This window comes from Phyllobates terribilis, unplaced genomic scaffold (genome assembly GCF_046119375.1).
Source record: "Phyllobates terribilis strain yellow unplaced genomic scaffold, ASM4611937v1 Scaffold_1__5_contigs__length_1240528914, whole genome shotgun sequence".
NCBI classification, from domain to species: domain Eukaryota; kingdom Metazoa; phylum Chordata; class Amphibia; order Anura; family Dendrobatidae; genus Phyllobates; species Phyllobates terribilis.
The window spans coordinates 271,014,462-271,040,342 of NW_027362761.1; the positions used below are offsets into that span (position 1 = coordinate 271,014,462).

The 25,881-nt window shown below is 44.5% G+C and overlaps 1 protein-coding gene across 4 annotated transcripts in view; it reads left to right on the plus strand.

Moving 5' to 3' along the window:
- Nucleotides 1-25,881, plus strand: part of ACACB (acetyl-CoA carboxylase beta) — a 162,948-nt gene that overhangs the window by 126,514 nt on the left and 10,553 nt on the right. For all 4 annotated transcript variants that reach the window (XM_073672534.1, XM_073672540.1, XM_073672557.1 and 1 more), the window contains 16 exons: nt 3,422-3,463; nt 3,568-3,783; nt 4,315-4,470; nt 5,670-5,873; nt 6,445-6,600; nt 7,651-7,773; nt 8,267-8,536; nt 9,135-9,232; nt 9,321-9,441; nt 10,285-10,395; nt 10,575-10,718; nt 17,261-17,381; nt 17,453-17,549; nt 17,650-17,746; nt 20,515-20,650; nt 21,261-21,438. In XM_073672534.1, coding sequence (XP_073528635.1) covers nt 3,422-3,463; nt 3,568-3,783; nt 4,315-4,470; nt 5,670-5,873; nt 6,445-6,600; nt 7,651-7,773; nt 8,267-8,536; nt 9,135-9,232; nt 9,321-9,441; nt 10,285-10,395; nt 10,575-10,718; nt 17,261-17,381; nt 17,453-17,549; nt 17,650-17,746; nt 20,515-20,650; nt 21,261-21,438 — 2,270 coding nt within the window. The remainder of the gene's footprint in view (nt 1-3,421; nt 3,464-3,567; nt 3,784-4,314; nt 4,471-5,669; nt 5,874-6,444; nt 6,601-7,650; nt 7,774-8,266; nt 8,537-9,134; nt 9,233-9,320; nt 9,442-10,284; nt 10,396-10,574; nt 10,719-17,260; nt 17,382-17,452; nt 17,550-17,649; nt 17,747-20,514; nt 20,651-21,260; nt 21,439-25,881) is intronic.

Below are 25,881 nucleotides of genomic sequence, written 5' to 3' on the forward strand. Positions count from 1 at the left end.
AGAGGCAGGATTACAATGACCGGTAACACACAGCCTCTATACACAGCTGATGACACAGGATCCACCAATCACAATAGGTGATGTCACAGCTGACCTGCTCCCCCTCGCTTCACAATGACCTTTGCACATTATTATTGGATGCAAAAGATAGGATCTGAGTCAGTGTATTGCTGGTAATGTACATGTGACGTTCCTGAAACCGGAAGCATGAGTCTACAGAAGCCCCAGTGGCCAGTGTGAACATTGCCAGATTTAACATTTTTATTTTAATACAAATTGTATTAAAAAAAAAAAAGTTTATAAAAAATACTCAAAACGCAAAAATGTGACGTAAACTGTGTGTCATTTTCTGATGAAGAATTCCCTTAAAGGACACAAGTAGCTAATGAGAAGCTCATATCTGCTAACATATCTGATAGGGATATGGTTAGTCTTGTGAGCCACCATGAATACAGCCTCCCTGGAATACACAGTTTGCTGGAGAAAGATTGCTGGGTCATCTTCTTTATCCTATTAGTGACCAGACTAATACCTAGTTTGAGATCAACCCAGGGAATTGCATAGCTCTACTGCTCAGTTATTTATGTACAATGATGGCATTATCATAGTCACATTGTTGTCTAAAACTGTATTGACTTGTTGTGATTTTCACTTTTAAAGGCAATCTTTCACAAGGGACTGTGTGAGCCATCATACTGTGTGTGTGACACTATTTGAGGGGCTTTATGGGTCCTTCATAATGTGCATGTGGAGCGCTGTCATAGTGTTTGGGTGAATGTGGGGGCCATCTTACTGTTTGTGTGAGAGGGCTGTGTGGGGCATCATACTGTGTGGGGAGCTAGGGAGGCATAATACTTTTTGTGTGGGAGGGCGGTGGGGACATCATACTTTGTGGGAAGCTAGGGAGGTATACTGTTTCTGTGAAAGGGCATAAGGACATCATATTATGTGGGGTCATCATACTGTTTGGGGACATTATACTTTTGTAGGGGGAGCTGTTAATTAAGGTACAAGGGCTGAATTATAGGAGCAGTTTGATATGCAGATTTTTATCAACTTTATAATATATGGTTTAGATCAGCTGTTACTGGTAACAGTAAATGTTACAATAAGCTCTATTGTTACATGTATTAGCTGTAGCAGCTAGTCAACATACATAATTCTGCTAAACATTGTGCAATGAAATTAATATTAAATAGTATGTTAATATTTAGCAGATTTAGTTTCAGCTTACTGGTTTGGCTCTCCACAACAGTCACAATCTCTTATGTGGCCTCTCTCAAAAATGTATTGATATAGGGAGATAGCTGTAAATCAACAAGGAAGGATTAAGGGCGTTTATCTGGCAGGGCAGCATATACAGTACAGACCAAAAGTTTGGACACACCTTCTTATTTAAGGATTTTTCTGTATTTTCATGACTATGAAAATTGTACATTCACACTGAAGGCATCAAAACTATGAATTAACACATGTGGAATTATATACTTAACAAAAAAGTGTGAAACAACTGAAAATATGTCTTATATTCTAGGTTCTTCAAAGTAGCCACCTTTTGCTTTGATGACTGCTTTGCACACTCTTGGCATTCTCTTGATGAGCTTCAAGAGGTAGTCACCGGCAATGGTCTTCCAACAATCTTGAAGGAGTTCCCAGAGATGCTTAGCACTTGTTGGCCCTTTTGCCTTCACTCTGCGGTCCAGCTCACCCCAAACCATCTTGATTGGGTTCAGGTCTGGTGACTGTGGAGGCCAGGTCATCTGGCGTAGCACCCCATCACTCTCCTTCTTGGTCAGATAGCCCTTACACAGCCTGGAGGTGTGTTTGGGGTCATTGTCCTGTTGAAAAATAAATGATGGTCCAACTAAACGCAAACTGGATGGAATAGCATGCTGCTGCTAGATGCTGTGGTAGCCATGCTGGTTCATTATGCCTTCAATTTAGAATAAATCCCCAACAGTGTCACCAGCAAAGCACCCTCACACCTCCTCCTCCAAGCTTCACGGTGGGAACCAGGCATGTAGAGTCCATCCGTTCACCTTTTCTGCGTCACACAAAGACACAGTGGTTGGAACCAAAAATCTCAAATTTGGACTCATCAGACCAAAGCACAGATTTCCACTGGTCTAATGTCCATTGCTTGTGTTATTTAGCCCAAACAAGTCTCTTCTGCTTGTTGCCTGTCCTTAGCAGTGGTTTCCTAGCACCTATTTTACCATGAAGGCCTGCTGGCTGCACAAAATCTCCTCTTAACAGTTGTTGTAGAGATGTGTCTGCTGCTAGAACTGTGTGTGGCATTGACCTGGTCTCTAACCTGAGCTGCTGTTAACCTGCAATTTCTGAGGCTGGTGACTCGGATAAACTTATCCTCAGAAGCAGAGGTGACTCTTGGTCTTCCTTTCCTGGGGCTATCCTCATGTGAGCCAGTTTCTTTGTAGTACTTGATGGTTTTTGCAACTGCACTTGGGGACACTTTCAAAGTTTTCCCAATTTTTCGGACTGACTGACCTTCATCATTTCTTAAAGTAATGATGGCCACTAGTTTTTCTTTACTTAGAATTTGTATTATGGCAAGGAAAAAGCAGCTAACAGTCTATTCAGTAGGACTATCAGCTGTGTATCCACCAGACTTCTGCACAACACAACTGATGGTCCCAACCCCATTTATAAGGCAAGAAATCCCACTTATTAAACCTGTCAGGGCACACCTGTGAAGTGAAAACCATTTCCGATGACTACCTCTTGAAGCTCATCAAGAGAATGCCAAGAATGTGCAAAGCAGTCATCAAAGCAAAAGGTGGCTACTTTGAAGAACCTAGAATATAAGACATATTTTCAGTTGTTTCACACTTTTTTGCTAAGTATATAATTCCACATGTGTTAATTCATAGTTTTGATGCCTTCAGTGTGAATGTACAATTTTCATAGTCATGAAAATACAGAAAGATCTTTAAATGAGAAGGTGTGTCCAAACTTTTGGTCTGTACTGTACCTAGTGACCTAGTCCCTTTAATGGGGCCTTCCTTTTCTGGACAATGTCCTGTGGGGTATGGCATTACTATTATTTCTTTTTAGAGCACCATTGATTCCATGGTGCTGTACGTGAGAAGGGGTAACATACAAATATAAATTACAGAGAAGAAATTACCAATGATAGACTGGTACAGAGGGAAGAGGACCATGCCCTTGCGGGCTTACATTCTACAGGATGGTGGGGAAGGAGACAGTAGGTTGGGGGGTTGCAGCAGCTTCAGTGTTGGTGAGGAGGCGGCGGGGTCATTGCAGGCTGTAAACTGTCTTGATGAAAGAGGTTTTTAAGTTCCGTCTGAAAGTTCTGAATGGCGTAAATGTTTAAAATGCAACGAAGAGTAAATAAGGGTCATTTGTCCACAGATGTGATTAATTTTTTTCTCTTTTGCAGAGAGAGTTTCCCAAATTCTTCACATTTAGAGCACGAGATGAGGTTTGGCTAATTTACTATATTATTGGACAATTCACTAAATGTATGTTTTGTGTATATCTTGAAACAATTTTGAACTGTTGAAATAATTTTCTTGCTTTTCTTAGTTTGCTGAGGATCGCATTTACCGACATCTAGAGCCTGCCCTGGCCTTTCAGCTGGAGCTAAACAGAATGAGAAACTTTGACTTGACCGCTGTCCCTTGTGCCAACCACAAAATGCACGTCTATCTTGGAGCAGCCAAAGTTGCAGCTGGCATAGAGGTTACCGATCACAGGTTCTTCATCCGTGCCATTATTCGACATTCTGACCTTGTTACTAAGGTACTGTTTTTTTCCAATCGCTTTGTCCTTTCCTAAAACATTTTAATTCGTAATAGATAAGGTAGCACAGTTCTTTATATAATCGTATAGTGTATATCCTATAGTGTATGTCCTAAATAACTAGGCCTTTTTTTTTAGTTGTTTCTTTTTTTTGTCAACTTGTTGACTCATTGGTGTTTCCATTTTAAGGAGTTGACCACTAGTTTTATATTGATGACATATTCTTAGGATTGGTCATAAATATAAGATCAGTGGGGGTCCGATACACAGCGTTGCCACCAATCAGCTGTTATCACCTCAGCCGGTAGCAGAATGTAAACACTGTAAAAAAAGAACACCACCATAATTCCATATATGCTGGCAACCACTGCAGATCAGCCCTTATTGAAGAGAATTGGAGCTGAACTGCAGTGCCCAGCAGCACTGTTTACTAGATAAAGCTGAAACAATGCATGAGTGCAATTAGGGGAACAAAGATAACATCCCAGAGTATTTGTTGTGAATAAACTTTTTTTTTTGTCTTTTTTTCAGGAAGCTTCATTTGAGTATTTACAAAATGAAGGGGAACGTCTGCTGCTTGAGGCTATGGATGAACTAGAAGTTGCTTTTAATAATCCCAGTATCCGCACCGACTGCAATCATATCTTCCTTAATTTCGTTCCCACTGTCATCATGGATCCGTCAAAGGTGATTGAGTTTTTGTTTTTAACTGTTTGATATATACTCCTCAACATTGAAACACTAAGAGGGGAAAAAGTTGTAGGATTATGGAAATTACAGATTCAATAGAAATCTTAATGATATGCAAATGATGAAAAAATGGGAGCAACATTTTCTAAATTTATTTAGTATCGAGTGTAAGCACCACATGCAGAAATACATGCACTTACACGTACGTCTTGGCCGGTATCAATGAGCTGAAAAGTGGTTGGCTGAGGGATTTTCTGCCATGCTGTATATAATTGATCATGGAAATCATCAAAATCCTCTGCTGACAGCTCCCTTTTCAATTGCCAAGCAATGACGTCTCAGATGTGCTCAATGGGAGACAAGTCCGGAGATGCTGCAGGCCATGGTAGTATGCTTAGGTTATGCAGGCTGCTCACGGTAGCAAAAGCAACATGTGGCATGGTGTCATGTTGAAAAATGCTCCTGGGTCACTTTGGAGGAATTGCCATACCTCTGGTTCCATGATTGATTCATTCTGTACTGCAGAACCAAGCCAAAGGTGTCAAACAGTGTGTACACAAACCACCAGAAGTTTTTTCCACAAAACTGGGCTACAATCTAAATGTCCAATTAGAGGTATTTCATTGACTTCTTGCCACTCTTGAAGGCTATCATAGTGCAGATCAAGACAGCAATGTAGGCTGAAATAGGTTTTTCCTGTTCAGCGATTGTGGCCTGCTTTTGTCTTGGACGTAATGATATTCGGAGATTGATCTAGAGACCACATGAGCAACACCATGTAGAGGCCTTCACAAGGGAGCGTAACATTGGTTCTGCTCCTAGGATTATGGTGTGGGGTGGCATATTCATAATTCCCAGCTAGGCTTGTGAAAAGCAGCAGACTCAGATCTTTTAATTGTAAGCCCAGCTTAACCCTGGAATACAGAAATATTTCTAAAATGAATTCCCTAGGTACTGAGTACATGCATTTAGCTAGATGCCCCATGAGAGGAGTGTGTACTGCCCTTATTTTTTATCTTTCTTCGAAAAACTCTATTACAGATATTCCAATTTAAATTAAAATTGTGGCTCATGTATTTTCTGAAAACTTTATTTTGGATACACCTATAGCCTAGAATAATATGCATAGAATGCATGATACCTTTCTATGATTTCCACTGTATGTGACAGCAGTGTCGCCTTTTATCATTCATTAGATTGAGGAGTCGGTCCGCTCCATGGTTATAAGATATGGTAGCCGTCTATGGAAGCTGCGTGTACTTCAAGCTGAAGTGAAGATCAATATCAGGTTAACCCCTACAGGCAAAGCCATCCCCATCCGTCTCTTTCTTACCAATGAGTCTGGTTACTATTTGGACATTAGCCTTTATAAGGAGGTGACAGAACCCAGCACTGGGCAGGTGAGTAACAGCCTTTATCTTATCAGGTCCTTTTCTAAATCTGTGGTTAAAAAGAACCTGTCAACATACAAATGCAGTCCAATCAGGGCTTTCCATTCCAGTAGGCTGTCCTATCAGTGATTGACAGCTGTCTCTGTATTCACAGTTATACAACGAAAGCTGTCACTCACTGATAAGACCGCCCTCTGCGCCGAAAAAAAACAGAGCAAAGGTTTAAATGATTAAAACACAGGTTTTCTTAAACATTTTGTCACAAAACTATAGATCAATCTACGCAGCTTCCCCTGCTCTGTATCATGGTGCCTGCGGATTGGACTGTATTTTAATGGTTACAGTTTCACTTAAAGTAGCAGTTGTTATGCTCATTATACACAAACTGTTCTGCCAAAACGTAAGTATATGGATTCAATCCCATGTTCAGGAGAAAAGGAGGCATGTAATTGAATTCACTTCAAAAGCCTAGTGCTGGCTAGTAACGAGTAATGAAACTTGTTTGACCTTTTAACCTATGTTTTTGAAATCATAGCCGAGTAATTTTTAATGAAATAAAACGTTGTATCTCTTTTAACAGATCATGTTTAATTCCTATGGTGATAAGCATGGACTTATGCATGGGATGCTGATCAATACGCCCTATGTGACCAAGGACCTTTTACAGTCTAAGAGATTCCAAGCTCAATCACTGGGGACAACATATGTCTATGATTTCCCTGAGATGTTCAGACAGGTAAAATTTTTTGGAACTTGCATTTCTCTATCTCTACGTTGGGGGACACAGGAAACCATGGGTGTATGCTGCTGACACTAGGGAGAAAAAAGGTTAGCTCCTTGCCTGTTGGTGGGTGTACCCTGCTGGGGAGGAGTCAATCAGTTTTAGCTTCGTGTTCGTAGGAGGCAAACACGGGTCCTCTGCCAAGCACAGCATCTTTCAGACATTCGGATTCTCTTTTCGGGATTCCTGAAGGTCTTCGTAGAAGTCTTTCTGCTTCCAAGACCACCGTTGCCTGGTGGATTCGTTTTCCCATCCTGGAAGCGTACCATGAAGATAACACTGCTCCCGTTCAGGATCACTGACACTCCAACTGAAGTGGGGGCTTCCTGGGCTTTCCGCCATCAAGCCTCTGCCTTGCAGCTCTGCTAGACTGCTTCCGGGTCTTTGGTCCATAACTTATCCAAATTCTACATGGTTCACACCTATAAGAAATACAAGTCCCATAGGCATAATGAAGTTCAAATAATTAAATCATCATAGATCATTCATGCATATAAAGAAATCTAGAACACTCCTAAATGAATACTTGAAAAGAGGAGGAGCAAAGGAGTGTGTATAAAATATGAATTTTAATTAATTACTGGTTAAAAACATTCTTACAAATAACCAGGACAGGCAAAATAGCAACAAGCTAAAACCCTGGGGTAGGGAAAACACATGCAACATGCAAGTATAGAAGGTATTATATTATGACGGATATGTGGAATCTTGACATGTATACAATCCGTCCCATGTCACACATGTGTAGATAAAAGTATGTCAGACAAACCACCATCGAATAATTCAATGAAAAGAAACCTTACCCATGTGGCAGGTTAAGCCCCCCCCAGGGAATGCACAAGCAGAAAGTGCAGACCCCTACGTACGCACGTTTCACGTGTTAAACACGCTTTCTCAAGGGTAATGGCTAATGGGCCAGTCCGTTCATTAGCGGTCAGTGCTCGGACTGATTTTCATGGACATCTGCATGAGCTCTTTTATTACATTTTGCTTGTCTTGTTGCAGGCTTTGTTTAAACTGTGGGGACCAGGAGAACCTCGTGCCTCAGATATGCTCACCTACACGGAATTGGTCCTTGACAGCCAGGGTCAGTTGGTTCAGCTGAACAGATTACCTGGTGGAAATGAGGTAATTATTCTGGCCATATACAGTACATTAGAGAAAGGCGTGTCTTGCTGATGGCTCTCACTGCTTCTACACATAAATATTCATGATACCCTTAGGGTTATTTTCATGGATAGAGGGTAATTAGCTGCTATGAGATACGTGCAGGAGTGGCATTTTTTACAGCATCTGATGCCAGGAAAATATTAAAGTGTTGACAGCGCTAAAACCACTGAGCTCAGCAGACTTGATTGGCTGCAGTGCTGACATCGTGATATTAGCGATGCAGACAAATAGAAAAGACCTACGCAGTGCCAAAGAATCGGCACTGGACCCTGGAAAGGGTAAGTAACACTTAGTTTGTTTTTTTATAACTACCACAGTTTATAGTAGGAAGTTTTCTGAAAATGGACAAAACCTTTAGCGTGGCATGTGAATCTATAAATGATGAAGACTAATACTATTATCATCTTGTATGAAATAATCTTTTTTAGATTTTTATCCCTCCCTGTATTAGGTTGGAATGGTTGCTTTCAAAATGAAGATTAAAAGTCCTGAATATCCAAAGGGACGTGACGTCATTGTGATCTGCAATGATATCACCTACAAGATTGGCTCCTTTGGGCCTCAGGAAGATATGCTCTTTCTGCGAGCTTCAGAATTTGCTAGGAAAGAAGGAATCCCTCGGATTTACATCGCAGCGAATAGTGGTGCTCGAATAGGACTGGCAGAGGAACTCAGACACATGTTTAATGTAGCTTGGATTGACCCCTCTGACCCTTACAAAGTGAGTTTTAGGGACCTGCACCATGTTGTGTCTATCTTACCCTAAGGGATGTTGAACGTGCATGAATTTCCATGTTAAATCTTGACTGAGCCAGCTTTTTAAGGGTGCTTTCAAATTTGCGCTTTTCTCCATGCTCATGGGTCCTGTCGTGGCTTACACCCAGATCATCGGATCATTTTCGGGCGTATTACACCTATTGGTGGCGAACACTCAGACGCAGTCTACTTCGTCTGGGTGTCCGCCTCAAGTAGGCATGTACACCCAAAAATGATGCACGTTAGAGTGCACGTCCGCTCTGCCAGCACCATTATGGTCTATGGCCCTGTCGGTTCATATGCCCGAATCCCATTTTGCGGGGTTTTCGGACGTAAGTCCCAACGGGACCAACAAACGGGTGCCAGAACGCAGTGTGAGAGCACCCTAAGAATTTAAGTATATTTGTTTGATCTTACGTGCTGTCAAGCAGTGAGTTTGTTTCTTTATCTAGTATATGAGGTAACCCATGGATTACCTTTTAGTCCTATAGAAAGTGGGAATAGAAATAACTGATTACCTTTTTTTTTTTTTTTTTTTAATACCTGGATTTTTGTCTTCTTAGGGCTTCAAGTATTTGTATCTGACGCCCCAGGACTACACACGGATTAGTTCTCTGAATTCAGTGCACTGTGAACATGTGGAGGATGAAGGTGAATCCAGGTACTTGTGACTTGCTAGCTGGTCTTGATCTGTTTGTCATTTACACTCTTTTTACATAGAAATCCCATTGCATTGTTCTTCTCCACAGGTATGTGCTGACTGACATCATTGGAAAAGAGGAAGGAATTGGAGTAGAGAATCTGAGAGGTTCAGGAACAATTGCTGGCGAGTCATCTCTGGCATATGATGAAATTATAACCATCAGCATGGTATGTGCGCTCATCCATTTTGATCTTGGGTGTAAAGCGTTTGGCTTGACTTAAAAGGCTATGTACACCTTCAAACTGAAATTTTTAATGTCTGTTTGTTTCCTAATTGCAAAATTAAGCCTCTTTTTAATATTTTTTATTAAAAATTTTGTAGCACTTTAGATTGTCTAAGTCCCCTATCTAGCTGGCTGCTTTGAAAAATATTACAAATACGATTTAACGCCTGATTCTGATCGCTCTCTCTCATCTGCCCCACTTTTCCCTAAGGTAGACCGATTTCAGTGAAATACAGACCATGCTTGGATCGGAAGACCTGGTCTGAGAATAGGGCCCCCTGATCTAACTGCCTTGTATATGCCTATGAGACAGTTAGCTCAGGTCAGCTGACCCACTGGTCGGGGTTGGTCTTTTGATCCAAGCACCGAAACTGGCATTAAAGATAGTAGCAGGAAGAGTGTTGTACACAGACAGATAGGGGAAAAAAAGCATGTACAACCTCATTGGAGGGCCAAGAAAATCCAGAAAGCGAAGAAAAAACATGAAGAGGAAATATGTGCAGGATATAAGCTGTGCTGTTATATGAGCTAATGAAGACCGCAGCACCCTAGATATACTCAGAACTACTTCCAACATATATTAATGAGAGGGAAACTCGCAAGAGAAAAATCTGAAAGCTAACCACCGAAAATATTTTTTCCATATCAAGGTGTCCATAGCCTTTTAAGCAATGCTACATAATTGGTTTACATGTGTCTCAGATCATCCTGTCTGTTTCTGTCCTGCACCAATGATTCTGACTTCAGGTTAGGACATTCAACATTGACATTCCCATTGTTTCCTAAGGTCACATGTCGTGCAATTGGGATAGGAGCCTACTTGGTGAGACTTGGTCAGCGTGTTATACAAGTAGAGAATTCCCATATAATTTTGACTGGTGCAGGTGCCCTGAACAAGGTAAATCAAAGTTGTATTCCCTGCATTGTGATATTTCTTAGTTGTCATGTTAAGAAATTTATAGTTATATTTCTGCGTATAGTGTATTTCAAATAATTTCCCAAAAATCGCCTAATAAACCCCCATGAAAAGGATGATGTTTAAGAATGTTTATAATGATACGGATTTGTGTTATATAGGTTCTTGGTCGTGAAGTATATACGTCTAATAACCAGTTAGGAGGCGTGCAGATTATGTGTAATAATGGGGTGTCTCACGCTATGGTCCCTGATGATTTTGAAGGAGTGTATACCATTCTTCAGTGGCTCTCCTATATGCCAAAGGTAAGATACTTTCTCACAGATTAACTGCTCCAACATAGCATTGGGTAACCTCTGTCCTTTTATCAAGAAAAGGAGATTTTTGTGTACTCACCGTAAAAACTCTTTCTCTTAGCCTCTAATTGGGGGACACAGGACCATGGGTGTTATGCTGCTGTCCACTGGGAGGCGACACTATGCTTAATCTGAAAAAGATTAACATTGGCTCCTCCCATGCAGTATACACCCCTGGACGGCATCAGCCTTCTCCAGTTTTGTGCAAAAGCAGTGGGAGAAACGTAACATAGTTATCATAGTCATACCTATAAAAAGGCAACTATAGATAAATAATATAGTTATGCCTATAAAAAAGGTAACTATATAAGAACTCAAAGGAAAACCAATATGAGAACTCATTTTTAACAGCCCTGAAGGGCAACAGGGTGGGTGCTGTGTCCCCCAATTAGAGGCTAAGAGAAAGAGATTTTACTGTGAGTACACAAAAATCTCCTTTACTCTGTTGCCTCATTGGGGGACACAGGACCATGGGACGTCCCAAAGCAGTCCCTGGGTGGGAAGCACTGGACGAATATCATGTGGGCGGTTCCCTAGGATTGGGATACCGCCGCTTGTAGCATGCGTCTGCCCAGGCTCGCGTCTGCTGAGGACTGGGTATGAACGCTGTAGTGCTTGGTAAATGTGTGTAGGCTGGTCCAGGTGGCTGCCTTACACACTTGTTGTGCCAAGGCCTGGTGGCGAGTGGCCCAGGAGGCCCCTACCGTACGTGTAGAATGGGCCTTAATACCTGCTGGAAGGGGAGAATTTTTGAGGCGGTAAACCTCTTGTATGGTGGACTTAAACCACCTGGCGAGGGTAGCCTTAGAGGCTGGAAGACCCTTGCGACCACCTTCCAAAAGGAGGAAAAGAGAGTCCGATTTTCTGAAGGGCGCAGTCCTAGACACATAGATACGCAGTGCCCTAACGAGGTCAAGCGTATGCAAAGCCTTTGTTGAGATGGAAGCCTGAGACAACCTTTGGGAGAAAGGATGGAACCGTACGAAGGACTACCTTATGCTGGAGAAAATTTAGGAACGGTTGTCTGCGGGAGAGTGTCGTGAGTTCAGACACTCTTCGTAGTGACGTGATCGCCACAGGGAATAACCACCTTCTGAGATAGAAGACGGAGTGGAGTTTCCTTAAGTGGTTCAAAGGGTGCTTCCTGTAGTACTGTGAGCACCAGGTTAAGGTCCCACGTTTCTAGTGGTCGATTGTAGGGTGGAATCAAACATGAAACCCCCTGAAGAAAAAGCTCTGACTTGCGGTCTGTGTGCAATGCTTTTCTGAAAAAGTACAGACCGAGCTGATACTTGGATTTTAGGGGAGGCCAGAGATAGTTTGGCTTCCAGGCCTGATTGAAAAAAGCCGAGTACCCTAGGAAAGGAATAGGGTAGTGGGGCTTGGTTACAAGATTCGCACCAGGTAAAGAAGGCTTTCCAGGTACGGTAGTAAATCTTGGCAGAGTTTGGTTTTCTTGCTCTGAACGTGGTTGTAATGACGTCTGGCGAAAAACCTGCTTGCGTTAACACCCAGGTTTCAATGGCAGCGCCGTCAAACTGAGGGCTTCAAAGTTCTGATGGTAGAACGGACCTTGTGACAGAAGATCCGGGCGGTCGGGAAGACGCCAGGGAGCGTCTGCAATGAGCCGTACTATGTCGGCGTACCATGTACGCCTGGGTCAGTCCGGAGCGATTAGGATGGTTGGAACTCCTTCCTGTTTGATCTTTCTCACCACTCTGGAAATCAGAGGGAGAGGCGGAAAAAATTACAGAAGTTGGAACTTGGCCCAATCCTGAACCAGGGCGTCCGCCGCCAGAGTTCGCTGATCGTGTGATCTAGCCATGAAGTTGGCGACTTTGGCATTGAGGTGAGATGCCATTAGGTCCACATCCGGAGTGCCCCAGCGATGGCAGATCTGCTGGAAGACTTCGGTGTGGAGAGCCCATTCTCCCGAGTGTATTTCTTGTCGGCTGAGGAAGTCTGCTTCCCAGTTGTCTACACCCGGAATGTGGACTGCAGAGATAACAGAGTCCGTTGTCTCTGCCCAGTGGATAATGTGTGTCACTTCTCAGATTGCTTGAGCGCTGCGGGTCCCCCCTTGGTGACTGACGTATGCCACGGCCGTGGCATTGTCCGACTGGACTCTGATGTGGGAAGCTGCCAGTAAGTGCTGGAATGCTCTCAGCGCCGGGAGGATAGCCCGAATTTCTAGAATGTTGGTGGGCAAGGTTGCTTCCGTTGGAGACCATTTGCCCTGTGCTCTGTGGTGTAGATATACTGCACCCCAACCCGTCAGGTTTGCGTCGGTGGTCAGGATCTTCCATTGACCTGGGAGAAAGGATTTTCCTTTTGTCAGAGAGGACCGGTTGAGCCACCAATGAAGGGACTTCTCGGCTGACGACTTCAGTTGTAATCTCCTGTCGAGGGAAGAAGGATTCCTGTTGCAAGACCTGAGAATGTCTGATTGGAGAGGTCTGAGGTGAAGCTGAGCAAATGGAACTGCTTCTATTGACGCCACCATCCTGCCAAGGACTCTCCTGGCGAATCCGAGAGATCGGGAGGATTGAATAGCATTCCTTGGAATGTCAAGGATTGGGTTGGTGTTGGTGACGGCTTTGCAAGTTGACTAACCAACCTAGGCGGTTGAGAGTGACAATCGAGATTGAGACGCTGAACTCGCAGTCCCTGAAGGTGGGAGCCTTGACGAGCTGATCGTCTAGGTATGGGATGACTACTATATCTATGGAGTGTAAGACCTGCATGGTGGTTGCCATGACTTTGGTGAACACTCTGGGAGCTGTGGCGAGCCCGTACGGGAGAGCCACGAACTGGTAGTGGTCCTGATTGATTGCGAACCTGAGGAATGTCTTGATGAGCAGGTGCAATTGTATGTGTAAGTACGCATCCTGAATGTCTAGGGATGCGAGATATTCTCCTTTTTCCATGGATGCTATGATAGAGCGAGGCGATTCCATTCGAAAATAACGTACTCTAACATACTTGTGAGATGTTTGAGATCTAGAACGGGCCTTGCTCCGCCTCCTTTCTTGGGGACTACAAAAAGATTGGAGTAGAACCCGTGAAAGCGCTCTGCTGTTGGGACAGGCATTATGACTTGCGCCTGAAGAAGCGAGAAGACCTTCTGGTGAGAAGCCTGGGCTTTTTCTAGCGGCTTTTGGGGGCACAGAAATGATGAATCTGTTTGGAGGGAATTCTATTTTGTATCCTAAAGATACTAGCTCCCTGACGCGCCTGTCTTTTGTAACAGGCAGCCAGACTTGGCAAAATAGCGAAAGTTGGCCGCCTACTGGTGGGGACTCCTTTAGAGACGGCGGGCGTATGATTGGCCTGTCTTGACCGCCATGTCTTGTCCGACTTTTGGGTCAACCTGGAGACTTCCTTGCGGGTGAAGCGGCTGTTAGTCTGTGCTGGACGAGAGACGGACCAGCCGGAAGAGTTCCGAAAGGACCGGAAACCTAGTTTGGTTACGTTTATTAAAATTGCATTTTGACTTCAGTTGGGGAAGAAAGGTACTCTTACCCCCTGGGGCGTTGGATATCATTGTGTCCAACCTTTCACCAAACAGTCGACCTCTGAAATATGGAAGATATGTGAGAGACTTATTTGAGGTTGCATCCGCTTTCCATTCACGTAACCAGAGAATGCGTCTAATAGTGACGGCATGTGAATGCTAGCGCTGCGCATCTTGCTAAATCAAGAGCCGCATGGATTAGGAAATCTGCCACAATTGCTATTTGAACTGCTTGTTGAGACAGTTCAGGGGCAGAAGCTTGAAGGCTAGTTTGTAATTTGTCAGCCCAAGCTATTATGGCTTTAGATGCCCAAACCGAAGCGAACTCGGGAGCTAGCCAAACTTTCTACCTGCTGATCTGCTGCATCCCTGAGGGTTGAGCTATCTGGCAGAGAAAGAAGTGTCTGTGCTGCCAGCCTGGATACTGGAGGGTCCACTGCTGGGGGTGCATAATAAAGTTGTCGCTGGTGCAGAGACTGTGAGGGCCTGCACCACTTGAGCCATGGATGCCTGCACCTTCCCCGGCTTGTACAGGAGCCTCCAGTGAAAACTGTGGCTCCTGTATGTACTTTGTCCATTCCTTGAAAGTTTCCTGAGGAAAGGGGTATCTGATTCCCACAAGCTTGCGAGTGGCGAGCTTCTTGTTAGGCTGTAGAAATTGAACTTAGCCGGTTTCCCTGAAATGAAATTGTTTCTTGAGTGTGTGTCCGGGGTCGGATCAGAAATGTTCAGTACCCGATGTATGGACGAGATTATGTCCCCCAGTAGCGCTGCATTGCTAGTCGGAGATGGCGTTAGAGATTCGCCAGTCTCCTTATCCGAGTCGGAGTCACAAATGCCTTGTGACTCCTGTGTGACACTGATGTGTCTGCTAGGCGAGTCAGGATATTTCTCTGGCCGGTGAGTGGAGAGGAGAAATATAGTCCCTGTTCCTATTAGGGGACTGTCTAGAAGATCTGGGACTACGGTCTCTGTCTCTGGACATGGATGACCGTGTACTGTGTGAAGACGCAGAACAGCGTGATTGGGTACGCTTGCATCCTGAGTCTGACCTGGACGTGCCTGGGCCAGAGTGTGGATGAGAGAGACCTTCTATTTGTGTATGCTTCATGAAGAAATATGACTTTGCATAGCCTGAAGCAGTTGGATTTTATAGACTGTGACATAGATTGTGACAGTTGAGTGACCGATTCTGGCGTGGCAACATGATATACTAGGGGCTTCTTGGGACTCTGGCACAGTAGCCTGTATGCAATCCTTACAATGCGGATACGTGCTACCGCTGGGGAAAGCAATGCTACAGGCTGTAGGAAAGCGAGAAGCTGTCCTGCCTGGTTTCGTAGGCTTTGAGCCCAGCATAGTGCAACTGGAGTGGCTATGCCGAGGGGCTGTCTGTGCAGAGGAGGATGCAGCATATGCAGAGTTTCACAGCTGAGGTAAACACAGGCTGTGCACTTACCCCACCCTTAGTGTGCCCCTGTGAGCGCTGATTAAACCTGGTCCTGTGCCTCCCCGGAGAGCTGGCTGGTCTCGTTCTGCGTGCAGCTAAGATGGCCGCCGACAGGGTGAAGGAGAAGGGGGGCAGGGCGCTGAAAGGGCGCGTGTAACCATAGGGATGCGCGCCCTGCAGTTCGGCTCCGCCCTCTGTATGACGCCTGATAGCGTCAAAAGCATCTCCGGGGAGCGTGCCGGGGGCGGAGAGTGGGCGGCGGCTTCGGCTAGGCCGAAGCCGCGGCCTAAATTTAAGATAGTGCCCGAAAAGGGCTCCAGGATAGCGCGGTGGACCGGGGGGAGGTCGGATAAGCACCGGACCCCCCCCGGTTCCATAGGCAACATGGCGGTGGGGAGATCGATAAAGGGGGGGACTCTGAGGAGGACCCCCTTTTTGCATAATAAAGTTGTCGCTGGTGCAGACTGTGAGGGCCTGCACCACTTGAGCCATGGATGCCTGCACCTTCCCCGGCTTGTACAGGAGCCTCCAGTGAAAACTGTGGCTCCTGTATGTGCTGCTGGATGACGGCTGCTATGTGCTGCTGGAGGGGTCTGCAGCTGCAGCTCACCGAAGCCTACCTGACGGTGTCTCAACCTAATACCCCCCGAAGGGGGATTAGGGAGGGTGCCGCTGTCACCGTCAGGGGCTTTATCCACCCTCAACTTCTGACCAAGTCGTGGAGAAATGGAGAAGGAGGGGGGTTCTCAACCTCGTACCAGACCCTACGGGCCAGCGAGGGAGCAGTATGGTGGCAGCGCCATCTCCACTTCAACCGTGCCCCACAGACGGGGGCAAAGGAAGGAGCCATACCGGGGGTCTTTGAAAAGAGACCCTCTTTTCTTCATCTGTGATCCTGTGCATGAAGCGAGGAGCGAGTGAAGATGAAACGGTGTGCCTCCTACTGACGCTAAGCTAAAACTGAAGATGGCTGACGCCGTCCAGGGGTGTATACTGCATGGGAGGAGCCAATGTTAATCTTTTTCAGATTAAGCATAGTGTCGCCTCCTAGTGGACAGCAGCATAACCCATGGTCCTGTGTCCCCCAATGAGGCGACAGAGTAAATATTTTTTCTCAGTCACTTCATTGGGGGGACATAAGAGCATGGGTGCACGCTGCTGCCACAAGGAGGCTGACACCAAGAATTACAACTAAGAAAAAATGTTGGCTTTTCGCCATCAGGCTACACCCACTTACTGACAACCAAGCTATTCAGTTTAACTTAGTGTCAATAGGAGGCAGGCACAGGTCTAGAGCTCCAGACCAGTTTCTGCCAAAAATGTATTTTTTATTTATTCTTTAAATATTTTTTTCATTGTTTTGACAGATTTACAGTTTTATGTTAAGCTATGTATAGTTATTGTTTTTTATTTGAACATTTTACTAAAGAAAAATAGTAGTGGTTGTATTCATTGATAGTTCTAGTTATTGACAAAGAGTTAGTTAGAAATACATTGATTTACATGTATTTGTTTGCCCATCTGAAGGACAAACACAGTCCAGTTCCTGTCATCTCACCTTCTGACCCAATCGACCGTCTTATTGAGTTTATTCCAACAAAGGCTCCCTATGATCCCCGCTGGATGCTTGCTGGAAGACCCCATCCCAGTAAGTCCACAGACCAGGTCACATGTTTCCTCATAAAGTCTTTATTGTTAAAACCACTCCTATCTTTGTAGCCATCAAAGGGACATGGCAAACTGGATTCTTTGATCATGGAAGCTTCAAGGAGATCATGGAACGTTGGGCACAGACTGTAGTTGTGGGGCGGGCAAGGTATGGCTACAGAGGCAGTGCTGTCATTTCACATTTGTTAGAAATAATAGTTTGGGTGATTTTAAAGGTGCTATGCTGATTTGTATCATTTGCATTTTAGATTAGGAGGAATACCATTGGGTGTTATCGCTGTGGAGACCCGAAGTGTAGAGATGGCAGTACCAGCTGATCCAGCAAACCCTGAATCTGAAGCTAAGGTGCTTTTTGTCATTTTGTTCTATTTCAAGTTCTGTTTTCCCTATTAGCTTAATTTGTTCATGTTTGCCTCTTTGACATATATATCTGTTACGAGCTGAGCCCCTTCTCCAAAAGCGCAAAGAGCCAGCTGTGTTATACAGCCAGTATTTGACTAACAGCAGCAACCAGAGCGTCTGTTAATCACTCAGTGGATTTTGAGGTGTGCAATCCTGTCTGGGCAGCCATCTGCCCTCGTGTGATGTGATTACAGGGTGCCGATAGGTCGATATTGCAGTCGGGGTGCACTTGCATATGTTCTATGGACTATATTGGCAAGACCAAACGGGAACTTCGCACATGGATTAGTGAACATCTAGGTGATGTCAGAAACAACAGAGACTCGCCTATTGCCCGACATGTGAACTCGGTGCATGGGGCTGACCTTGGATACATCTCGTTTCGCGTCATTGAAATTATCCCCTCTACAATTAGAATGGGCGATTGGGACAGAAAGATACTTCAACGCGAGGCGAGATGGATTTTTTTGATGGAGTTCATCAATCCCAAGGGACTCAGTGAGCAGTGTGGCTTCACTAGCTTCATCTGATGCATTTTTTGTTTTATGGTACCCCAGGAACCATGCCTATAAATTATTTGCTACTGCTATTTCATCTATTTTTGATGATTAATATATTTTCTTCTCAATTCTGCTTGGTGTATAATTTATTCTGAGTAAGTGTATTTAGTATTCAGAATGGTTGCTTTTGGCCTTAATTAAAAGATACTTGGATTGTTATAACGAAAATGTCTGTGTGATGGGGGGCGAATATGCCTGTGTGACGGGGGGCGAATATGCCTTATTTGAGACAAATGATTCCACTAACACTGTGGATATTCTACTTGTGAGGTAATTGAGGTTTTCTTTATGTAGGGAATTTTCCCCGCTATATCATCCATTGTAGGGATGATATCTGGACTCTTTTGGAAATAATCTTAGTGTATATATTTTACCCCTGTATGGTATTGCTATCTTCTGTATGGACTGGGACCCATGACTGTCTTTCCTGTGATTCAGGATTGTGGTATCATATTTTTTGATATTCTTACCTATGGTGCCCTTCTGTACTATTGAACTATCATACAACTAACCCTGCTCTTGTGGTGTATCGTCACCTCCAGATGTGCATGTTGACCCATGACTCTGGTACCGCCTATTATGACTCTGTAGATGTATTATGTCTTTTTACATTATTTACATACCTTTTTGGCACAGATTGCCTGTCATTTAGGTAGGGGTGTGGAACGCACATGCGCTCCACTTGCAGGTTCTTCTGGTATTCGGCAGTACTACATCCGGTATTTGCGATCCAAGCCTCCTCTTCAGAGCCGGATATGGTCACACTTGGACCGGACGTGACGTCAAACGCCGGCTTTAACAGCGGCGTTCCTAACAGTGAGTGAGCGCATTTGATTTTGCCAATAAGACACGGTCATATAGTCTGACCTCTGCTTATCCCCTGATGAACCCTGTATAGAACCGCACGGGGGAAACACGTCAGGCTGATGTGAGGGAATTCTGTCCTGGGATTTCTGAAGACAGATTTGTTGTCTGCCATTTAGCTAAGTATCTTACTCTTTATTTGTGCTACCCCACACTTTTATGACTATTGGGAGGGGCTCTTATGCATCCCATTTTGTTATGAATATTGGGAATTGACATCTCTTTTTCTAACATCAAAAGGCATTTGCCTTTGGCTCTCACCATTTCTATTGATCTATTTCCAATGTCTCTGTATACCTTACTGCAATGACTATTGATTAATTTTGGTATAGGTATATAAAATTAAGGGTCATCTGTTTTGGCCCTCGTCTGAACTTGTTTATCCGCTGTCAGGTATGACTGGGAATGGTCATGTGTGTTAGCTACCGCATGACTAATATATGATCTATCTTGTCTTTTATCTGTGCACTTTAATACGGATACACTAGGGACCCGAGGGACAGCCACCGTTGAGCGGGGACGCCATACCCTTTTACAGTAGGGTGCCAACCTCCGCTGGTAGGCAGGGCATTCATTAGGGCCAGTGTGTAGGGTGGTGCTAGTGAGCACTCTTTCCTGTAAGTATATTAATACATTAAGTACTTTTTTGGCTATTGATATAACAATTTGTTTTTGGTCTCTCCGTCTACCCTATGTATCCCTTTTGGTACACTTTTACATATGGTTAGCTTATGAGATTTTTAACTATTTAATAAAAGTTATATTTTAGGGGTCTCTGATATTTTCAGTATACATATAGAACGGGGCTCTGACCTCCATTTTTTTTCTCGTTTTTTTGGGCATCCAGCTGCCCTCATGTGACATGATCACAGGGTGCCGATCGGTTGATATCGCAGCCAGAGCTGGCTTGAAGCCCCCCATCGCAGCCATCTTGGTTCTCCAGTGAAGCCCAGCCACAGGCTGAGCTTCATGAGAGAACATGATTTGTACTATATATTGTAATAAGTATATAGGACAATTGATCAAACAATTATCGGTATAAGTCCTCTATTGAAAATAAAAAGTGTAGTAGTGACTTGTGTCATACAATATTGCAATTTGTCCCACAAAAAAATAAACCCTCATATGGCTGTGTTAACCCAAAAAATAAAAATGTTATGTGTCTTGGAAGAAGAGGAGGAAAAAAAATTAAAATAAAAAAGAAATCTGCGTCATTAAGTTGTTAAACACTTTATGTGAATATGTATCACTTTATAGGTCCTCTGAATTATTATTTTTTATCTCCAGATAATCCAGCAAGCTGGACAAGTTTGGTTCCCTGATTCAGCATTTAAAACTGCACAAGCTATAAAAGATTTCAACCGTGAGGGGCTGCCTATAATCATCTTTGCAAATTGGAGGGGATTCTCTGGTGGTATGAAGGGTAAGCTTAAAGCACAGCACTAACTAATATCCTATTAATTAAAAAAAAACGAAGTCTGATAAAATGATGTACGTGAAATAGAGCTGGTCATAGTAGTGTATACTATTCTATTATCAAAAAAAATAAAAATAAATAAAATTATATATATATATAATATTCAATATATGTGTATATTTGATATCTGCTAACCAGCTTGTAACATGCCACTGTTCTTTCTTTTTACATTATTTGCAGAACATTTAGAGGAGTATTTCTGTCACCAAAATCCTATCCCAATATGTAGTAGGTGTAATAATAATAGCAAATATCTCCAATTAGAAATGTAGTATAGTTCTTCTGATTTGCTATTTTGCTTACCCTGTGTGCCGGGCATTGCAGGACCTTAGGTATCCATGGTTACGACCACTCATATAGTGACAGTTAGTTGTTAGTGGTCGTAACTATGTATACCTAAGTTACTGCAGTGCCTGCACATGAGGAAGAGACACATAGAATCAGAAAAACTATACTACATTTCTAATTGGAGGGATTTGCTAATATTATTATTATTACACCTATTACATATTGGGAGATGGGAATACCCCTTTTAAGCTTACATTGCATTTTACAGATATGTACGATCAGGTGCTAAAGTTTGGAGCATACATTGTGGACAGCCTGAGAGAATTCAAGCAGCCAGTTTTAGTATACATCCCGCCATATGCTGAGCTAAGAGGAGGATCTTGGGTTGTCATTGATCCTACAATCAACCCTCTCTACATGGAGCTTTATGCAGACAAGGACAGCAGGTGGGTAGACCTCAGTTTAAAGACACTTTAAGGGAAGTATCGTTTAGAAATGTATTGTTTCAAAATTTTAACTTGTGAGACAGAGCATAGAGCAGCTACCAAGAGCTTCCATTTAGGACAGCACCAAAATATGGGCTATATGCAGACACCAGACACACAAGTCAGCAACCATACAATACTCACCATAACCATAGATTAATTTCTTTAGGAGTGTAGTTTCTGAACTGGGGTCACTTTGGGGATTTTCTGCTTTCCTGGCACCTTCATTGCTCTGCAAGTGATGCCTGCAAACTATGCCAGACAAATTTGCACTCCAAAAGCCGAACAGTGTTTCTTTCCTTCCGAGCCCTGCTATGTATCCACATAGTAGTTTCCGATCTAGTGGGGCATTGCCACATTTGGGAGAATTAGTTTTACATGTTGTGGGTCCCATTTTCTCTTTTTACCCCCTGTGAATAAGAAAAATTGGGGGCTATATTATCCAAATGTTATAAACTGTTGAGAAGCAGCTGTATAACCAAAAAGGTCATTACACCCCGTCAAGGGGTTTAGTTTTCAAAATGGGGTGGGGGGATTAATTCATTGAGTGGTGTAATTTCCAATATTGCATTCCTTGTGGGTGGGCAGGTTCTGCTCTGCGGGGTCTCTGCAGATTTGACATGGCATGCAAAATTAATTGCAATTGCAGCTAAAATTGCATTTGAAAAGTCAGAGCGCTCCTTCCATTTTGTGCCGCGCCGTGTACCCAAATAGTCGATTCTGACCAAATATGGGGTATCGGCATGGTCATTAGAGATTGCTAACAATTTTTTCAGAGGTTCTCGGTCATTCGAAAAATGCAAAATTTCAGACTAAAGCAACATTTTAGTTTAAAGAATGTAATTTTTTAATTTCCCCTTCCATTATGCATTAATTCCTGTGAGGCATCTAAAGGGTTAACAAACTTCCTGAATACCGCTTTGAATACTTTGAGGAGTGCAGTTTTTAAAATGGTATCATGGATTCTGACATATAAGCCCCTCAAAGTCACTTCAACACTGAATAGGTCTTTAAAAAAAATTATTTTGTAAAATTTGCTGCTAAACTTAACTCTTGTAACATTTTAACAAAATAAAAAGGCCTTTCAGAAATGATACTGACACAAATTTGACATATGGGAAATGTAATTTATTTACTATTTTGTGTGGTATGACTTTCTGTTTTAAGGGCATAAAATTCAAAGTTTAAAATTTGCTAATTTTACAAAATTCTCTCCAAATTTCTGATATTTTCATAAATAAAAGCAAATTACTCTGTCGCCTCATTGGGGGACACAGGACCTTGGGTGTTATGCTGCTGTCCACTAGGAGGCGACACTATGCTTATCTGAAAAAGATTAAGCGTGGCTCCTCCTCTGCAGTATACACCCCCGGACGGCATCAGCCTACTCCAGTTTTTGCTTAGTGTCGCAAGGAGGCACACCTCAGACCTTAAGAGACCCCCGGCATGGCTCCTTCCTCTGCCCCCTACTACGGGGTGCACAGTTGAAGTTGAGATGGCGTAGCCACCATGCTGCTCCTTCTCCGGCCCCTCGGGTCAGGCTCGAAGTTGAGAACCCCCCTCCTTCCCCAATTCCCTCGGTCTTGGTCCGAAGTTGAGGCGAGGACAAAGCCCCCTGACAGGTGACAGCGGCACCCTCCCTAATCCCCCCTGGGGGTATTAGGTTGAGACACCATCAGGTAGGGCCTGGACGGCAGCATCTGCAGCTCTCACCAGCCAGGACCAGCAGCAATTCAGGAGCCCCAGTCCGTCTGTGGGACCCTGTAGGAGCCGGGGGAGTGCAGGCAGCCATGGCACACACAGGCACAGGCCTTCACAGGCCCTGCACCTGCGGCAGCTTTTCATCTTAAGCTCCTAAGGGGGACTCTTTTCAGAGACCCCCTTCCACTTATATCCCCACCGCCATTCTGCCTTTCAATCCGGGGGGGTCCGGTTCTGATCCGACCCCCCCCCCCCGAAGCTGCCGCCCATTTTCCGTTCCCGGCCCGCCCCCAAGATGACCAAGATGACAATTTTTACTCACTGCGGTGTCAGACAGGGGGCGGATCTAGGCTGCGGGGTGCGCATCTCCATAGCAACTTCCGCCCTTGCAGCGTTCCGCCCCCCTTCTCCTTCATCTCTGCAAGCAGGAGAAGAGCTACGGCGGCCATATCAAGCTGCAGGACGCATACAGGCCAGCCAAGTCTGTGGAGAGGCCCAGGACCAGGCTCTTTCAGCGCTGTTCACAGGGGCACATTGGTGGGGTAAGTTCACAGTCTGAGTTACCTCAGCTGTGAATTTTATTACTCTGTATCCTCCTCTGCACAGTTAGCCCCCTTGCATAGCCACTCCAGGTGCACTATGCCGGGCTCAAAGTCTAAGAAAACCAGGCAGGACTGCTTTTACGCTTTCTGTACAGCCTGCAGTCATGCTCTTCCCAGCGGCAGCACATATCCGCATTGCAAGGATTGTACTCAGACTACTGTGCCAGAGTCCCAAGTAGCCCCTACCAACCCTTCAGTGTCTAATCCTACGCCGGAATGGGTCACTCAAATGTCACAATCTATGACACAGTCCATAGATAACATGACCTCCAAATTGCTTCAGGCTCTGCAAAGCCATACCTCGACTATGAATGCTACCCAACAAAGGGAAAGCCTGACTCCACATACTGACCCAGGCACATCCATGTCAAGGTCAGGACGCAAGCGCACCCATAGGTCACGCTCATCTGCGTCATCCCATAGCACACGGTCATCCCTGTCTAGGGAGAGATACCGTAGTCACAGGTCATCTACACAGTCCCCTACCAGGGACAGACACGATATTTCTCCGCACCAATCTCTGTCCAGAGAAATCCCTCATTCTGGGTCACCTAGGACACACCTTAGTAATACACAGGAGTCAGAAGGCGTCTGCGATTCTGACTCAGACAAGGAAACTGATGGATCCCTAACTCCAATCCCACCTAGCAATGCAGCGCTAGTTGAGGACATAATCTCGTCCATACATCGGGTGCTGGACATCTCTGATCCGATCCCAGACGCACCACAAAATAAGATTTCATTTGAAGGAGCTCTGAAACCACCTAAGGTTTTCTTGGATCATCCAGAATTTAAATCTATCCTCACAAAACAATTCTCACAGCCTCACAAGAAGCTTAACAATCGCAAGTTTCTGGAGGCCCGTTACCCCTTTCCAAAGGAAACCACCAAAGAATGGGCAGACCCACCAGCAGTGGACCCCCCAGTCTCCAGACTGGCAGCACGGACACTTCTTTCACAGCCAGGTAGCTCAACCCTTAGGGATTCAGCAGACAGGCAGGTAGAAAGTATGGCTCGCTCAATTTGCGAAACCACAGGGGCCTCCCTGGCCCCCGTCTTTGGTTCAGTCTGGGCAGCCAAGGCCATACTGGCTTGGGCAAAAAATCTACAAACTGGCCTCCAAGCTTCTGCCCCTGAACTGTCGGACCAAGCAGTTCAGATAGCAGTTGTGGCAGATTACATGCTTCATGCAGCTCTGGATTCTGCAAGAGGTGCAGCGGGCGCAATATCACACGCCATCACAATTCGGCATATCCTTTGGCTGCGTGAACGGAAAGCGGACGCAGCCTCAAAGAAGTCCCTCACGCACCTTCCATACCTCAGCGGTCGACTTTTCGGTGAAAGCTTGGACACGATGATATCCAATGCCACAGGGGGTAAGAGTACCTCTCTTCCCCAACTGAAACCCAAGCGCAATTATAACAAGCATAACCAAGCTCGATTCCGATCCTTTCGTAACTCTTCCGGCTGGTCCGTTTCACGGCCACCACAAAATAACAGCCGCTTCACACGCAGGTAAGACTCGAGGCCGACACAAAGGTCGGACAAATCCTGGCAGTAAAAGGTAGGCCACTCAAAATCAAAAGGAGGAAAATCTAAGAATTTCTCCTCATCATGACTCACGGACTCAGGAAGACACTCCACCTGTAGGAGGCCGACTTTTACTCTTTCATCAAGTCTGGCTACCTATTACAGAAGACAAGTGGGTCAGGGAACTAGTATCTTCAGGATACAAAATAGAGTTCACTTCCAACCCACCAAACAGACTCCTTATATCTGTTCCCCCAAAATTGCCAGTAAAAGCTTGCGCCTTCCACCAAGCGGTCTCATCGCTTCTTCAAGCACGAGTCATAATACCTGTTCCCGCAGCCGAGCGCTTCCAGGGGTTCTACTCCAATCTTTTCGTAGTCCCCAGGAAAGGAGGAGGGGTACGCCCCATACTAGATCTAAAACAGCTCAACAAATATGTACGAGTACGTCACTTCTGTATGGAGTCCCTCCGGTCAATCATTACATCCATGGAAAAAGGAGAATATCTCGCCTCCATAGACATACAAGATGCATACCTGCATATACCGATTGCACCTGCCCATCAGAGATT